This window comes from Aotus nancymaae, unplaced genomic scaffold (genome assembly GCF_030222135.1).
Source record: "Aotus nancymaae isolate 86718 unplaced genomic scaffold, 86718_ANA_hifiasm-v0.15.2.pri h1tg000040l, whole genome shotgun sequence".
Taxonomy (NCBI): domain Eukaryota; kingdom Metazoa; phylum Chordata; class Mammalia; order Primates; family Aotidae; genus Aotus; species Aotus nancymaae.
Window position 1 is genome coordinate 118,631,557 of NW_026988454.1, and position 18,755 is coordinate 118,650,311.

Here is an 18,755-nt window from a genome sequence, read left to right on the forward strand (position 1 = left end):
CGGGGAAGACCCTAGTCCTACCAAATAGGTGGCAGAAGATGTGGTCCCCTCATTTTATTTTTTTTCTTTTAAAGGGAAAGAGGGAGTGAGAGACCAAAAGCCTATAGCTCACCCAAATACTAACCAGGAGCAAACTTTCTTAGCTTCCAAGATCAGACAAGATTGGGTGTTTTCAGGGTGGTATGGCCATAGACCTCTCATGTTCATAACATTCCAGAGTCCTTATTTTTGATAAGGAGTTAGGCAAAGGAGTCATACCATCAGTAGGATCCTTTCTGATGGTTACAAATAACCAATAATTTATATTTGTCCAAACATAAAGGAGGAAAGATAATTTAAAACAAATAACTCCTTCATCCAACATCACATGGCATTGCATCTACATGTTTTCCAGGTTAAAAAATAAATATAAACGGTAGTGACGCATATTGCTCGGAGGATGGCGGACGCCGGCTTGTGCCGTGTGGTTCCCAGCGACCTATATCCCCTCGTCCTCGGCTTCCTGCGTGATAACCAACTCTCGGAGGTGGCCAATAAGTTCGCCAAAGCGACAGGAGCTACACAGCAGGATGCCAATGCCTCTTCCTTCTTAGACATCTATAGCTTCTGGCTCAACAGGTCTGCCAAGGCCCCAGAGCGAAAGTTACAGGCAAATGGACCAGTGACTAAGAAAGCTAAGAAGAAGGCCTCATCCAGCGACAGCAGTGAGGACAGCAGTGAGGAGGAGGAAGTTCAAGGGCCTCCAGCAAAGAAGGCTGCTGTATCTGCCAAGCGAGTTGGTCTGCCTCCTGGGAAGGCTGCAGACAAAGCATCAGAGAGCAGCAGCAGTGAAGAATCCAGTGATGATGAGGAGAAGGAGGACCAAAAGAAACAGCCTATCCAGAGGGGAGTTAAGCCCCAAGCCAAGGCAGCCAAAGCTCCTCCTAAGAAGGCCAAGAGCTCTGATTCTGATTCTGATTCTGACTCAAGCTCCGAGGATGAGCCACCAAAGAACCAGAAGCTAAAGATAACACCTGTGGCAGCTAAACCTCAGGCTAAAGCCCCACCTAAACTAGCTCAAGCAGCACCTAAAGTAGTCAATGGTAAAGCAGCCAGTAGTAGCAGCAGCAGCAGTGATGACTCAGAGGAGGAGAAGGCAGCAGCCACCCCCAAGAAGACTGTACCTAAAAAGCAAGTTGTGGCCAAGGTCCCAGTGAAAGCAGCTGCCACCCCTACCCAGAAGAGTTCCAGCAGTGAGGATTCTTCCAGTGAGGAGGAAGAAGAGCAGAAAAAAACCATGAAAAATAAACCAGGTCCTTACAGTTCAGTACCCCCACCTTCTGCTCCCCCACCAAAAAAGACCCTGGGAACCCAGCCTTCCAAGAAGGCTGTGGAGAAGCAACAGCCTGTGGAAAGCAGTGAAGACAGCAGTGATGAGTCTGATTCAAGTTCCGAAGAAGAGAAGAAACCCCCAGCTAAGGCAGTCGTCTCTAAAGCAACCACTAAACCACCTCCAGCAAAGAAAGCAGCAGAGAGCTCTTCAGACAGCTCAGACTCTGACAGCTCTGAGGATGATGAAGATCCTTCCAAGCCAGCTGGTACCACCAAGAATTCCTCAAATAAGCCAGCTGGCACCACCAAGTCACCTGCAGCGAAGCCAGCTGCAGCCCCTAAGCAATCTTTGGGTGGTGGCCAGAAGCCTCTCACGCGAAAGGCTGACAGCAGCTCCAGTGAGGAGGAGAAGACAAAGAAAACAGTGGCCACCACTAAGCCCAAGGCGACTGCCAAAGCAGCTCCACCTCTGCCTGCCAAGCAGGCTCCTCAGGGTAGTAGGGACAGTAGCTCTGATTCAGATAGCTCCAGCAGTGAGGAGGAGGAGGAAGAGAAGACGTCCAAGACCACAGTTAAGAAGAAGCCACAGGAGGTAGCAGGAGGTGCAGCCCCTTCCAAGCCAGCCTCTGCAAAGAAAGGAAAGGCTGAGAGCAGCAGCAGTTCTTCCTCTGATAACTCCAGTGAGGAGGAAGAAGAGAAGCCCAAGGGCAAGGGCAAGGGCACTCCAAGACCACAAGCCCTCAAGGCCAACGGCACCTCTGCACTGACTGCCCAGAATGGAAAAGCAGCTAAGAAGAGCGAGGAGGAGGAAGAAAAGAAAAATGCAGCAGTGGCAGTTTCCAAACCAGGTTCATTAAAGAAGCGGAAGCAGAATGAGGCTGCCAAGGAGGCAGAGACTCCTCAGGCTAAGAAGATAAAGCTTCAGACCCCTAACACATTTCCAAAAAGGAAGAAAGGAGAAAAAAGGGCATCATCCCCATTCCGAAGGGTCAGGGAGGAGGAAATTGAGGTGGATTCACGAGTGGCAGACAACTCCTTTGATGCCAAGCGAGGTGCAGCCGGAGACTGGGGAGAGCGAGCCAGTCAGGTTTTGAAGTTCACCAAAGGCAAGTCCTTCCGGCATGAGAAAACCAAGAAGAAGCGGGGCACCTACCGGGGAGGCTCCATCTCTGTTCAGGTCAATTCTGTGAAGTTTGACAGTGAGTAACCTGGGGCCATCTTTGGCAAAGCAGAGGTGATGGTCACAGACCACTCACTTTCTCCAGTGGACCTGGGAACCCTCAGCTCTCTAGGTGAGGGTCTTGATGAGGACAGAAGTTTAGGGTAGGTCCTAAGACTTTACAGTGTAACATCCTTTCTGGTACTTTTCTGTGTTACCTAGTTTTGTACAGACTTGGTTTTGAGTGTTGAGTAGCAGAGACAAAATAAGGAAATGTTATTTTTTAAGAAAATTCATTTTCATTGTTGTCTCCTTCCTTTTCTGTGAAAGTCTTCATTCTAGAGATTTGTATATTTTATATTAAATCATTTCCTATTGATTTTTGTTGTGATTTTCAAAGGTGGATTCCCACAGACAAAAACTTAGCTATTGCCCAAGACATAGTAAAGGGTCACATGTATGACTTTTTATAATTGGAAGAAAATTCTGCCTTTGTGAGTGCACATGTTCACATTTCATCCATCTTTCCCTCAAAACCCTAGTGAGGGACATTAAAGAATGGCTGATGTATATGCAATGTCATGTTAAGCATGCACTGTGCATTTCATCTTCATTTATTGGGTCTGGGACTGAGGTTTTTAGCCAGCACGGACCTAACCTACTTTTTGGGATAAAATTTACTGTTTTGTTACAGGCAAAATTCTGGTATGGTATGAATGCCGTGGGTCATTCTGAATATATTTTTTTCTGTAATTTTATCATTACATGATGTTTGCAATACATGCTTTGTTTTTAAATTTGAAAGCAAACTTTTCTACTGTTGATAGACATTTTTTGACAACTTGACCCTTCCTAGTATTGAGTACTAAGTTGAGGACTGCATCGTATATCACAGTATAGAGAACAAAATGACATTAATTTGAAAAATACATATCACTTGGTATTGCTGTCTTGGTTGCAGTGGTGACATAGAATTGGTTTCATTAATTCCTACATGGTTGAGAATCAAGAAAGTCGGGAAAAGAAAAACTCAATCATCAGTAGGAAGGTAGGTTATATTAGATGAATTTATTGGTAATCTCTGTATGTGCTAATGGGGTTGAAAGAATCTTACAGAGCATATTACCTATAAACTTGAGTGGAGTGGGTTTGGGAGAACAAACTAACAGGATTATTGTATCTCATAGTTGGTACATGGGTCTTGTAGTTGGTACATGGGAGCAATTGACGTACACCCTTCAGAACCTTAACTGTTAGTAACAGTGGCTATAACAACACAAACCAGTGACCAGAGATACAGCTCTTAGGCCAAGTTGGCCTGTGGGTATGGCTGCAGGAAATGACTGATCAGTGGTGGTACTCAGCTAGAACAAGACGGAGAAGGAAGAGTCCACAGCTTTCTGGAGGCTAAGGTGTTTGGGTGGTAGGAAAGTGTGCCCCAAGCCTTCATGGATGATTTGTAGGTCTTAAGATTAGTCTCCTCTTGTTTGGATTCCACACTTGCTAAATAACCTGATAATAACCTGGTTTTCCATGTAACTGCCTCTAGGAAGAAAATGTACTGTTCATGCTGACACCGATATTTCGGTGTCAGCTTGGGGCACACTTTCCTACCACCCAAACACCTTAGCCTCCAGAAAGCTGTGGGCTCTTCCTTCTCCATCTTGTTCTAGCTGAGTACCACCACTGATCAGTCATTTCCTGCAGCCATACCCACAGGCCAACTTGGCCTAAGAGCTGTATCTCTGGTCACTGGTTTGTGTTGTATGGTATGGTAAAAGTGCTACATCTTACTATAAAATAATAAACTGGCTGGTTTATAAATAAATAAATAAAATAAAAATAAATGAAAACAATATTGTATAGCCCCCTAGTTTCACCCAGTTTCCCAGAGACATTTTTGCCACAGTTTCTGAAAAATAAGCCAAAGGTACAAGTTTGTCTCCTTCCTTCCATTTTGGGGAATTGTTGGTAAGTGAAGTAATAGCTAGGTGGGAAAAGAGGAAATCATTGGTCACAAGATAATTCACAATCCATAAAGTGGAAGGATGGCCAAATTCTCCAAAACTTGGGTGGTCAAAGAAAGATTCTATTAATACAACTTTAAAACTGACTTCGAACTCATTACACCCAGATTTGATGTGAACTGAGCATGGATGCCCAGATGCTTGGAGTGGAGGTGGGCAGAGATGGCAGGAGTGGAGGTGGGCAGGTTCAGCGGAGTGCCTAGGAGGGGGTGGGAGATAAGGGAAGAAGGTAGAGGTACCTCTGAGGGACGACGAAGAGCCCTCACGATGGCTTTCCAAGGCAGTAGGTCCTGTCTTCCAGCTCCCCTCTTGCCTTACTTTCTCCTTTCTGCCTGTACTTTGCTCCATAGTTATCAGCAAGCTGATTATCTGGAAGGCAAGGGGACAAGCATAGCCAGGGCTGGGGCTGGGCAAGTCCACTGCCACTCTGCCAGGTCACCATTTTTTGAACATCGTTATTAAGATCTAATTCACAAACCACAAAATTTACCCCTTTAAAATGTACAATTCAATGATTTTTACTACATTCAGAGTTATGCAACCATCATCATATTTTTTTTTTTTTTTTGAGACAGAGTCTTACTGTTGCCCAGGCTGGAGTGCAGTGGTGTGATCTCAGCTCACTGCAACCTCCACCTCCCAGGTTCAAGTGATTCTCCTGACTCAGCCTCCTGAGTAGCTGGGAATACAGGTGCATGCCACCATGCCCAGCTAATTTTTTTTTTTTTTCCGTAGAGATGGTGTTTCACCATGTTGGCCAGGCTGGTCTCGAACTCTTGACCTCAGGTGATCTGCCTGCCTTGGCCTCTGAAAGTGCTGGGATTACAGGCCTGAGCCACCAAGCCCTGCCCATAATTAATTTTAGAAGATTTTCATCACCCCCTAAAAAATCTCCATGCCCATTAGCAATTAGTCCTCATTTCAACCCACCTGCTGCAGCGCTTGGCAACCATGAATCCACTTTTCTGTATCTATAGATTTTCTTGCCTATACTGAATATTTATTGTAAATAGAATCATACATGTGCGTCCTTTTGCATCTGGCTTTCTGCACTTAGCATGTTTTCAAGGTTCATCCACGTTGTGGCATGTGTCAGTACTTCATTGCTTTTTGACACTGAATAGTAGTTGCATTTGATTTTCCATTTCTCAGTTGATGAACATTCACGTTTCTACTTTTTAGTTAGGAATAAATGTTGCTATGAGTTATTCAGGTAGAAGGTTTTTATGGCTATAGGCTTGCTTTTCTTTCTTTTTCAGCTAGGAGTACAATTGCTGGGTCACATGGTAACTGCAATTTTAACATTTTGAATAGCTACCAAACTGTTTTCCAAAATGAGAGCAGCATTTTAAAATCCTACCAGCAGCCGAGCATGATGGCTTACACCTTTAATCCCAGAACTTTGGGAAGCTGAGGCAGGAGGATTGCTTGAGCCCTGAGGTTCAAGACCAGCCTGGGTAACAAAGCAAGACCTGGTCTCTACTAAATAAATATGTATGCAAATATATATACATTTAGCCAGGCATGGTGGTGCACACTTGTAGTCCCAGCTACTCGAGAGTCTGAGGCAAGAGAATTGCTTCAGCCCAGGAGTTTGTAACTAAAGTGAGCAACGACAGCACCGTTGTACTCCAACCTGGGTGACAGAGTGAGACCCTGTCTCACAAATAAAATAAAATAAAATCCCACCAGCAATGTATAAGGGTTCCAATTTCTTTATATCCTCACCGACACCTATTGTTTGAGGTTTTTTTTTAATTTTTTCTTTCTTTCTTTTTTTTTCAGATGGAGTTTCGCTCTTGTTGCCCAGGCTGGTGTGCAATGGCATGATCTTGGCTCACCGCAACCTCCACCTCCCAGGTTCAAGCAATTCTCCTACCTCAGCCTCCCAAGTAGCTGGGATTACAGGCATGCGCCACCACACCTGGCTAGTTTGAGTTTTTATTATAGCCATTATAGTGGGTGGGTAGTGGCAGCTGGGTCACCATTTGTGACATCACCTGCAAAGATGCTAGTCGTTTTGTTTGTTTGTTTGTTCGGAGACAGAGTTTTTGTCTGTCACTCAGGCTTGGAGTGCAGTGATGAAATCTCGGCTCACTGCAACCTCCATCCCCTGGGTTCAAGTGATTCTCCTGCCTCGGCCTCCCGAGTAACGAGGATTACAGGCACCCACCACCACACCTGGCCAATTTTTGTATTTTTAGTAGAGACAGAGTTTTGTCATATTGACCAGGTTGGTCTAGAGCTCCTGACCTCAGGTGGTCTGCTGGCTTCAGCCTCCCAGCGTGCTGGGATTACAGGTAGGAGCCACTGCACCTGGCCTATGCTAGTCTTAAGACTGGAATTAGGCCTGCCCAACTTGTCATCTGCTTCTCTTTTCTAAAAATGACATTTCATATGTATAGAATCATACAATATGTAGTCTTTTGCTCTGGCTTCTTTCACTTAGCATAATGATTTTGGAGTTCACCAATGTAGTAGCATGTATCAGTACCTCATTCCTTTTTGTGTACGTGGTCAATTATACGTAACATAAACATTGTAACCATTTCAGCGTACAGTTCTGTGGCATTAAGTATATTTGGAATGTTCCACAACCATTATCGCCATTCATCTTCAATACTTTTTCCTCTTTTTTCTTAGATCCAGGGACAAACTAGATCTGGTACTTTTTTCATCTTCCCAAACTGAAACTCTGTACACATTACACAACAACTCCCCATTCCCTCTCTCTCTCTAGCTCCTGGCAACCACCACTCTACTTTCTGCCTCCACAACTTCGACTACTCTAGGTACCTCATAAGTGGAATCATACAACATTTGTCCTCTTATAACTGGCCTATTTCAGGGTTCATCCATGTTGTGGCACATGTCAGACTTGCTTTTTTTTTTTTTTTGAGACAGAGTCTTGCTTTGTTGCCAGGCTGGAGTGCAGTGGTGTGATCTTGGCTAACTGCCACCTCCACCTCCTGGGTTCAAGTGATTCTCCTGCCTCAGCCTCCTGAGTAGCTGGGACTACAGGTGCCCACCACCACGCTGAGCTAATTTTTGTGTTTTTAGTAGAGACAGGGTTTCACTATGTTAGCCAGGATGGTCTCGATCTCCTGACCTCATGATCTGCCTGCCTCAGCCTCCCAAAGTGCTGGGATTACAGGTGTGAGCCACCACACTTGGCCAACTTCATTTTCATAGCTGAATAATATTCCATTTTCTGGATAAACATTTGTTTACAGATGGTTATGGATGAATATTCATTTTGCTTAACCATTCCTCTATTAGTTGACATTTGGGTTGTTTCCATCTTTTAGTCCAAATAAATAATGCTATTGTTATGGGATCTTTGAGGTGTCACTTTTCTGGCCAGAAACCTCTGTGGCCAGTGGCACCTTTGCCTGACTCAAGCCCATTCAGCTCCTGCCACCCACTCAGGGTGGTAGGCTATGCTTGGCTTTCACTACTAGTCTGGACCCATCAAGCATAGAACCAGGCATGGAACAGCAAGGGGTGTGTGAGCAAGAGAGCATGGGGTCCGGCCACTATGCAGTCAGGCATGCTGGCTGCTGCAGGGGGCAGGCAGCTCCAGGTGCTGGCACAAGCGGTGGCTCTTTGTGAGGCTGCAGCGGGACTGAGTGGACTGCAAGCAGCTTCCCTGGCTAGCACCAGGGAATGCAGTGGCATCTGGCAGCTTGGATACACCAGGAACCACAAGGCCTCAAAGAGGGAGTCAAAGCTTGGGAAACTCCCAGGTCTGGGCTCCCTGAAGGGCTGCAGCTCTTCTCTTCTTTGCCTGCAATGTGGCGAGCAAGGGACATGTTTCAGCCCTGTTTGTGTTACAGCTCTTCTAGCCTTGTCATTTGGTGGGTCCCAAGTTCTTGTCCTGCCACCAGAAAAAATGAAACGTGCAGACAAATGGAGGGTGGAGGTATGCAGACAAGTGGAGGGTGAGCAAGATGAAGAGGGGCTTTATTGAGCAGTAGAACAGCTCAGAGACCTGCTGTGGGTAGCTCTTTTCTGCAGCCAGGGTGTCCCAATGAGCATTCAGCCCTCATGGAGAGGAGGAGGCACGGGGGTGGGTGGCTCTCTCTGGTGCTGGTCGTCCTCTTGTCTCTGCAATTCTTAGCAGAGAGGCCCTGGAGTGGGTTGCTCCTCTTTGCAGGCAGATCATCCCTGGAGTGGGAAGCTCCTTTCTGCTGCTGGTCAGCCAGGTGTCTGCTCTGCTCTGGCTGAGTCCAGGGTGTTTATGTGCTTGAATGGAGAAGTGCATGCTGATTAGTCCATGGGCAGCCATGGGTGGGCCCAGGAAAAAGCACTATGAGTTCCCTCTCCCATCAGCAGGACTGGTAGCCTGGCCCCCAGCTGCAGGCCTTCCCTAGCTTGAAGGTGGGGCTTCACTGGGACCACTCTCTTCTGCCCAGGAACCATTGCCTCCTGCCACCACCATCCATGGCACTCAGGTTGCTTGTTCCAAGGGACACCTGCAGGCCAGCACTGAGCTGCCCTCAGCACCCCCTCAGCTTCCCTCCCATGCTTATTGGTGGCACAGTCTGGAGGGGGCCAAGGCAGCAGGGGGCTGGCATGTCAGTGCTGCCCTGAGTGTGCACCCACCCAGCAGGGCTGCAACAGCACCCAGTCTCGGCCCCAACCTTGCCCCATGATCAGAGCTTGTGCTGGAAGCTGGGAGAGGCCAGGCAGCAGCAGCAGTCACTTCTGAGCCTGCAGGAGGAAGAGGGGGCCTTCTGGGCCCCAAGAGTACAGAGATGCCTGGGTCCATGGCTGGGCTTGGGCTGCTGCAGGGGTACTCTGGGAGGGCAGGGCTCCTGCCTGCTCCATGGAGTGAGGGGCCCAGGCGTCCCTGCTGCAGCTGGTGTCTTGACAGTGGCTGGCCATCTGGAGCTGCTGGTGCCATCACTATTATAAATATTCATGCACAAGTCTTGTGTGGGCATATGTTTTCAGTTTTCTTGGGTATATACCTATGAGTTGAAGTTTTAGACCATATGTTAATTCCACGTTTAATCATCTGAGGAACTGCCAGACTGTTTCCCAAAGCAGCCACACCATTTTACGTTTCTACCAGCAGTGTATGAGAGTTCCAATTTCTCCACATCTTCACCAGCACTTGTTATTTTCTGACTTTTTAAAAAATTCTGGCCATTCCAAGGTGTGTAATCTCATTGTGATTTGTATTTGTATTTCCCTGATGGGTAATTATGTCTAGCATCTTTTCATGCACTTATTGGCCATTTGTGTATCTTCTGAAGTGCTCATTCAGATCCTTTGCCCATTTTTAAATTAGGTTGTCTCTTTATTATTGAGTCGTGAGAGTTCTTTTTATATTCCAAATGCAAGTCTCTTATCACATATATGCTTTACAGATATTTTCTCCCATTCCGTGATTTGCTTTTTCACATGAATCTCTCTCTGTCACTCAGGCTGGAATGCAGTAGCATGAACATGACTCATTGCAGCCTTGACCTCCTGGGCTCAAGCAATCCTCCTGTCTCAGCCTCCGAAGTAGCTGGGACCACCATGCACCACCATGCCACGCCTGGCTATTTTATTTTATCTTTGTAGAGACAGGCTTTTACCATATTACCCAGGTGGGTCTTGAACTCCTGGGCTCAAGCAATCCTCTCGCCTGGGCTCAAGTGATCCTCTTGCCTCAGCCTTCCTAAATGCTGAGATTATAGGCATGAGCACTACATCTGGCTTTTTCATATTCTGTGAGTGGTTTTTTTTTTTTTTTTGAGACCAAGTTTCACTCTCTAACCCAGGCTGGAATGCAGTGGCATGATCTTGGTTTACTGCAACCTCTGCCTCCCTGGTTCAAGTGATTCTCCTGCCTCAGCCTCCAAGTAGCTGGGATTACAGGCATGCACCACCACACCTGGCGAATTTTTGTAGTTTTAGTAGAGATGGAGTTTTGCCATGTTGGCCAGGCTGGTCTCGAACTCCTGACCTCAAGCGATCTGCCCACCTTGGCCTCCCAAAGTGCTGGGATTACAGGTGTGAGCCACTACATCTGGTCCTTCACACTCTTCTTTCACATTCTTCATAATGTCCTTCGAGACACAAAAGCTGTTACTTTTGATAAAGTCCAATTTATCTAATTTTTCTTAAATTTTTTAAATTATACTTTAAGTTCTGAGATACATGTGCAGAATGTGCAGGTTTGTTACATAGATATACACATGCCATGGTGGTTTGCTGCACCCATCAACTCATCATCTACATTAGACATTTCTCCTATTGCTATCCCTCCCCTACCCCCCCAACACCCTGACAGGCCCCAGTGTGTGATGTTCCCCTCTGTGTGTCCATATGTTCTCATTGTTCAACTCCCACTTATGAGTGAGAACATGTGGTGTTTGATTTTCTGTTCCTGTGTTAGTTTGCTGAGAATGATGTTTTTCAGCTTCATCCATGTCCCTGCAAAGGGAATTCATTCTTTTTTATGGCTGCATAGTATTCCACGGTGTATGTGTACCACATCTTCTTTACCCATTCTGTCATTGATGGGCATTTGGGTTGGTTTCAAGTCTTTGTTATTTTGAATAGTGCTGCAATAAACATACATGTACATGTGTCTTTATAGTAGAATGATTTATAATCCTTTGGATATATACCCAGTAATGGAATTTCTGGGTCAAATGATATTTCTAGTTCCAGATCCTTGAGGAATCGCCACACTGTCTTCCACAATGGTTCAACTAATTTATACTCTCACCAACAATGTAAAAGCATTCCTATTTCTCCACATTCATTCCAGCATCTGTTGTTTCCTTTTTTTTTTTTTTTTTGAGTTGGAGTCTCACGCTGTTGCCCAGGCTGGAGTGCAATGGCATGATCTCAGCTCACTGCAACCTCTGCCTCCCAGGTTCAAGTGATTCTCCTGCCTCAGCCTCCTGAGTAGCTGGGATTACAGGCACTCACCACCATGCCCGGCTAATTTTTTGTATTTTTAGTAGACATGGAGTTTCACTATGTTTGCAGGCTGGTCTTGAACTCCTGATCTCGTGACCCACCTGCCTTGGCCTCCCAGAGTACTGAGATTACAGGTGTAAGCCATGGCACACAGCCTGTTGTTTCTTGACTTTTTAATAATCAGCATTCTAACTGGCATGAGATGGTATCTCATTGCAGTTTTGATTTGCATTTCTCTAATGACCAGTGATGATGAGCTTTTTTTCATGTTTCTTGGCCACATAAATGTCTTCTTTTGAAAAGTATCTGTTCATATCCTTCACCCACTTTTTTCTTGTAATTTTGTTTAAGTCCTTGTAGATTCTGGATATTAGCCCTTTGTCAGATAGATGGATAGATTGCAAAAATTTTCTCCCATTCGGTAGATTGCCTGTTCACTCTGATGATAGTTTGTTTTGCTGTGCCGAAGCTCTTTAGTTTAATTAGACCTCATTTGTCCAATTTATCTAATTTTTCTAGTACTTTCGGTGTCATATCTAAGAATATGGCCAGGTTCTGGGCTCTCTGTTCTCTCCCATTGATCTACATGTCTCTCCTTCTGCCAGTGCTATTCTGTCTAGACTACCATTCCTTTTGTAGCAAGTTTTGAAATTTGGTAATTGTGAGTACACTTTGTTCTTCTTTTGTAGGATTATTTTGACTATTTGGAGTCCCTTGCAATTCAATATGGATTTTAGAATCAGCTTGTCAATTTACAGTGAAGTCAGTTGGGATCCTGATAAGGATTGCTTTAAACCTTGATCAGTATGGGGAGTATTACCATCGCAACAGTGTTACGTCTTCTAATCCATGGACATGGGATGCTCTCCATTTTTAGTTTTCTTTTTTTTTTTTTTTCCCGAGATGGAATCTTGCTCTGTTAACCAGGCTGGAGTGCAGTCTCATGATCTCGGCTCACTGCAATATCTGCCTCCCAGGTTCAAGCAATTCTGTCTCAGCCTCCCAAGTAGTTGGGACTACAGGTGCACACCACCACGACTGGCTAATTTTTTTTGTATTTTTAGTGAAGACGGGGTTTTACCATGTTGGTCAAGCTGGTCTTGAACTCCCAACCTCAGGTGATCCACCCGCCTCAGCCTCCCAAAGTGATGGGATTACAGACGTGAGCCACCACACCTGGTCACATTTATTTAGATCTTTACTTTATTTTGACAAGGCTTTTGTAGTTTTCAGAGTTTGACATTTCTTTTGTTAAATTTATTCCCAAGTATTTTATTCTAGTCAATGTTATTGTGAATTTAATGGTTTACTCACTTTCAAAAAGTAACCCCTGGCAACTCCTGTTTCCATCTCTGTAATTTGGTTATTTTGAAAATGTTTTGTAAATAGAAACATGTGCCTTTTTTTTTTGAGACAGAGTCTTGCTCTGTTGCCCAAGCTGGAATGCAGTAGCTCAATCTCTGCTCACTGCAACCTCCACCCCCCAGGTTTAAGCGATTCTCCTGCCTCAGCCTCCTGAGTAGCTGGGATTACAGGCATGTGCCACCATGCCTGGCTAATTTTTGTATTTTTAGTAGAGACAGGGTTTCACCATGTTGCCTAGGCTGGTCTTGAACTCCTGACCTCAAGTCATCCTCCCACTTTGTCCTCTCAAAGTGTTGGGATTACAGGCATGAGCCACTGCACCCAGCCTGAAGTTGGCTTTTTTTTTTTTTTAATCTCAGAATAAGACTTTGAGATCCATCTAAGTTTGTTGCATATGCCAATAGTTTTTTCCTTTGCTGAGTAATACATGATATGGATGTATCAGTTTGTTTTACAACCCACCTATTGAGAGACTTGTTGATGATTTTCAGTTTTTGGCTAGTGCAAATTAAGCTGCTATGAACATCCATGACATTCATGTGTTTGTTTTTGAGTGGATGCAAATTTTCATTTTTTGGGGATAAATATCCAGGAGTGTAACTGCTGTGTTGTATGGTAAATGTCTACTTTTTTTTTTTGAGACAGAGTCTTGCTCTGTCACCCAGGCTGGAGGGCAGTGGCACCATCTCAGCTCACTGCAACCTCTGCCTCCTGGGTTCCAGCAATTCTCTTGCCTCAGCCTTCCCCATAGCTGGGACTATAGGTGCACACCACCACACCTGGCTAATTTTTGAATTTTTAGTAGAGACGGGGTTTCACCATGTTGGCCAGGCTGGTCTCGAACTCCTTACCTCATGATTTGCCCACCTCGGTCTCCCAAAGTGCTGGGATTACAGGCATGAGCCACTGTGCCTGGCCTACTTTTTTTTTTTTTTTTTTTTTTTTTTTTAGGAAACTGCCAAATTGTTTTCCAAAGTGGCTGTACTATTTTACTTTCCCACCAGCAGTGTATGCAAGATACTGTTTCTCTGCATCATCATTGGCATTTGGTAGTATCACAGCTTTTTTATTATAGCTGTTCTACTAGGTGTGGAGTGCTGTCTCATGGTAATCTTCATTTGCATTTCCCTGTGACTAGTGATATTGAACATCTTTTCATGTGCTTATGTGCCATCTACATACCTTCTTTGATGAAATGTCTCTTCATGGTTTTTGCCCATTTTCTAATGGAGATGTTTGGGTTTTTTTACTGTTGAGTTTTGAGAGTTTTGTTTTCGTTTTTGAGATGGAGTCTTGCTCTGTCCCCCAGGTTGGAGTTCAGTGGTGTGATCTCAGCTCACTGCAACTTCCATCTCCCAAGTTCAAGTGATCCTCCTGATTCAGCCTCCCAAATGACTGGGACCACAGGCATGTGCCACCATGCCCAGCTAATTTTTATATTTTTATTAGAGATGGGGTTTCACCATGTTGGCCAGGCTGGTCTCAAACTCCTGGCCTCAGGTGATCCATCCACTTCGGCCTCCTAAAGGGCTAGGATTACAAGCATAAGCCACCATGCCTGACCAAGAGTTCTTTTTTTTTTTTTCTTGAGACTGAGTTTCGCTCTTGTTGCCCAGGCTGGAGCACAATGGCGCGGTCTTGGCTCACTGCAACCTCCACCTCCCAGGTTCAAGCGATTCGCCTGCCTCAGCCTCCTGAGTAGCTGGGATTACAGGCATGCGCCACTTTGCCCAGCTAATTTTATATTTTTAGTAGAGACAGGGTTTCTCCATGTTGGCCAGGCTGGTCTTGAACTCCCGACCTCAGGGTGATCCACCTGCCTCAGCCTCCCAAAGTACTGGGATTATAGGCGTAAGCTACCACGCATGGCCAAGAGTTCTTTATATATTCTATATAACAGTCTTTGGTCTGCTATATGGACGTCAGATATTTTCTTTGTTTTTTGTTTTGTTTTGTTTTTTGAGATGGAGTCTCGCTCTGTTGCCCAGGTTGGAGTGTAGTGGTGAGATCTCTGCTCACTGCAACATTCACTTCCCAGGTTCAAGTGATTCTCCTGCCTCAGCCTCCTAAGTAGCTGGGATTACAGGCATGTGCCACCAAGACTGGCTAATTTTTGTATTTTTAGTAGAGATGGGGTTTCGTCATGTTGGTCAGGCTGGTCTTGAACTCCTGACCTTATGATCCACTTGCCTCAGCCTCCCAAAGTGCTGGGATTACAGGCGTGAACGACTGAGCCCAACTGATATCAGATATTTTCTTGCAAATATTTTCTTCCAGTTTGTAGCTTGTATTTTTCTTTTTCTTTATTTTATTATTATTTGAGACAGGGTCTTGCTCTGTCACCCAAACTGGAGTGCAGTGGTGCAATCATGGCTCACTTGCAGCCTTGACCTCCTGGGCTCAAAGTGATCATCCTACCTCAGCCTCCCAAGTAGCTAGGACCACAGGTGTGTGCCACCACGCCTGGCTATTTTTTTTTTCTAGACATGGCATCTCCCTGTGTTTCCCAGGATGGTCTCAAACCCCTGTGCTCAGGTGATCCTCCCAGACTCCCAAAGTGTTGGGATCACAGGGATGAGCCACCACATCTGGTTAATTTTTGTACGTTTTGTAGAGACAGGGTTTCACCATGTTGCCCAGGTTTGTCTCCGACTCCTGGACTCAAGTGATCTGCCCACCTCGACTTCCCAAAGTGCTGAGTTTACAGGCGTGAGCCACCACGCCCTGCACAGAAGGATCTATTTCTAAGGTGGCTCAGTCACATGGTGGGTAAGTAAGTGTTGGTTGTTAGTGGAAGGTCTTAGTTCTCCTCCATGTGAACCTCTCCATAAGGGCTGCTTGAGTGTCTTTATGACATGGTGGTTAGGTTTCCCAATGGTAAGCAATCTAAGACCATAGGGTGAGGGCTGAAATGCCCTTTATGTTCTAGCCTGAGAAGTCACATATCGATGACACAAACTAGCTGTGATTCAGTGAGGTAGGGGACAACTCAAAGGTGTGAATATCCAGAGTCAAGGGCATTGGAAGCCATCCTGGAGACTGGGTATAGCTGGTCAATAGAACTAAATAGATGCAATTCGAGACAGTCTGGCTCCATAGTTAGGAAGCATAAACACCCTCTTATACTGACTTAGTATGGTAAGATTTGGGCTGGCTGGGAAATATGACTTCTGTAAAGTAGAAGAAGAACAACTGAGGAAGGGTAGGTGGCATTTCTGTTATAGGAAAATAGAACAATTTTGTGAAAGGATCATATGGAAACTGAGTATTTGGTTACTTATTTTCTTAAAAATATCCATGCCATAAACTTTTTGGAAAGTTGCCTTATGCCTCAGCCTGCTGTCCTGAATGACTGTTCCGCATCTTCTCTAACCTCCTACACCTCCTGCCCTTCTCCTTCTCTACCAATGACATTGCTTCCTAACCCTCAGAGAAGGTTCAGGCACATCTACCCACTGATAGCATCTATGCTAACACACTCTCCCTTCCCTCCTTGAACAGTCTCTGCTCCCAAGGTCAACTCTTCGACTTAGCTACTAGATCTCTTCTCCTCTCAACTACTCAAGGATATTAGGCTTGGCAGCCATTCATCCCTTTATCTGAAATTTGTCTCTCTTGGATCATTCTCATCAGCATGTATGTCAGGCTGTACCATCTTCCATCTTTTTTTTTTTTTTTGAGACAGGATCTTACTTGTTACTCAGCCTGGAGTACAGTGGTGTAATCTTGGCTCACTGCAGCCTTGACCTCCCAAGTTCAAGTGATCCTTCCATCTCAACCTCCTGAGTAGCTGGGACTACAGGTGCACACCACCAAGCCTGGCTAAGTTTTGTATTTTTTCATAGAGATTGGGTTTCGCCATGATGCCCAGGCTGGTCTCGAACTCCTGGGCTCAAGGGATCCGCCTGCCTTGGCCTCCCAAAGTGCTAGGATTACAGGTGTGAGCCACTGCACCCAACCCTATCTTCCATTTTAAAACTAAAACAAAAGCAGAAAAACTTTCTCAACACCTTTCCCCCTTTAGCTACTGTCCCAGGTCTCTGCTTCTCTTTACAGCAATGTTTTTGTTTGTTTGTTTTGTTTTTTGAGATGGAGTTGCTCTGTTGTCCAGGCTGGAGTGCAGTGGTGCAATCTTGGCTCACTGCAACCTCTGCCTCCTGGGTTCAAGTGATTCTCCTGCCTCAGTCTCCTGAGTAGCTGGGATTACAGGCATGCACCACCACACCTGGCTAATTTTTGCATTTTTAGTAGAGATGGGGTTTCACCATGTTGACCAGGCTGGTCTCGAACTCCTGATCTCAGGTGATCCACCCATCTCAGCCTCCCAAAGTGTTGGAATTACAGGCATGAGCCACGGCATCCAGCCTACAGCAAAACTTATTGAAAGAATGGTCAGTTATCTGTCTCCACTTTCTCTTCTCTCATTCTCTGTGAACACATTTTAATTAGGCTTTTGCCCACATCACTCTACTGAAACTGTTCTTTGCAAAGTAGTCAATGACTTTCATATTAAATTGAATGGTTATTTCTCAGGACTTACTCTTCACCTATCATTGTATTGGTTATCTGTTGCTATGTAACAATCACCCTCAAATTTAGTGACTTAAAACAAGAAGCAATTTTCTCAGAGTTTCTATGGGTCAGGAATCCAGGAATAGCTTAGCTATGTGATTCTAGATTAGGTTCTCTTATGAAGTTGCCTTCAAGGTGGTGGCAGGGGTTGTAGTCATGTAAATTCTTGGAAGGTTGGAAGATATACTTCCAATGTACTCACTCACATGTCTGGCAATTAATGTTTGTTTTTGGTAGTAGGCCTTAGTTCTTCACCATGTAGACCTCTCCATAAGGCTGCTTGAGCATCCTCACAATATGGCAACTGCCTTCTCCTCTGGGAGAAGGGATTTCAAAGAGAACAAAGCAGAAGTTGAAATATCTTTTATGATCTGGCCTCATAAGTTGTACTCCATTATTTCTGGAGCATCTTAATAGTTATACAAGTTATTCCGATTCAGTGTAGAAAGAGATTATACAGGAACATGTGTACCATGAAGCAAGAGTCATTGGGGAGCCATCTTGGAGGCTAGCTAGCAGAGTGATGCATGTCTCAGTTGATTGCTCCCTTCTCCCTCTCCTTCTTTAATGCTCTCTCATTCTTGATATAATTTTAATTCTTGACTTTCTGGATATCACATATTCTCGGTTCTCTTCCTATCTCATTGGTTGCTTCTCAGTTTTCTTTCAGTTTATCCTTTCAGCTTCAAATGTTAGAGCCTCTTAGGGTTCATTTCACATCTGCAATGGGTGCTGTTGTCCTACTTAGATCTCCTTTACAGGACTAGTTGTACCCATTCCTCAGCTCCTGTGAGTGTTGGCTACTAATGGCTCATCATTTACTCCTCCTCTGGAGAATTGCTCTCCACAAACCGGATCTGCCTTACCTGAGAGATTAGAGAGATTAACTACTGCTCTCCACAGGCTAGCAGACCTGTCATTGACTAATGACTAATGACTAAACGAGGTCAAGTTAAAAAGGACAATTCCTAGCCTTGGTAGAACGAGCTTTGTGGAATAATTCATGCTCCAAAGTTCTCACAGGATCAAACTGAACACCATAACTTTGCCTAGCTCTTTCTCCTCTCCTATTCCATTTCCCTTGCTCATTTTCTCCTGACAGCACTCCCTCAAAGATCACATACACTCAAATCCCTATCTTGGCTCTGCTTACAGGGATTCTGATCTAAGATGCCAATACACTTTTTTCTGTTTGTACTCATTCCCTAGGCTTCCACTGCTCTTCAGACATACCAAGGATCTGCCCCACCTCAGAATCTTTCTCTCTGCCTGTCACCCACATCCCCAGATATCTACATGGTTCAATTCCTTGCTTCCTTCAGGTCTCTGCCCAAACCTCGTTTTATCAGAGAGGTCTTCACTGTCTGCCTTATATAAATAGATGTATATCTGCATCT

General features: G+C 45.0%; 1 protein-coding gene across 2 annotated transcripts; it reads left to right on the plus strand.

Moving 5' to 3' along the window:
• The first annotated feature begins 439 nt into the window (after window positions 1-439).
• Window positions 440-3,843, plus strand: LOC105714713 (nucleolar and coiled-body phosphoprotein 1-like). Of its 2 annotated transcripts, none has more exons than XM_064360428.1 (2): window positions 440-2,634; window positions 3,432-3,843. In XM_064360428.1, exon 1 carries the CDS (start codon window positions 440-442, stop codon window positions 2,516-2,518), a length of 2,079 nt encoding a protein of 692 aa, XP_064216498.1. In that variant the 3' UTR covers window positions 2,519-2,634; window positions 3,432-3,843. The 2 variants fall into 2 exon arrangements, with proteins under 2 accessions (XP_064216498.1, XP_064216499.1); XM_064360429.1 differs by having other exon boundaries at window positions 440-2,603.
• Window positions 3,844-18,755: the final 14,912 nt, after the last annotated feature.

Excerpts from the sequence above, each read along its gene's own strand:
- LOC105714713 (XM_064360428.1), top strand. The coding sequence starts at position 440 with ATGGCGGACGCCGGCTTGTGCCGTGTGGTTCCCAGCGACCTATATCCC.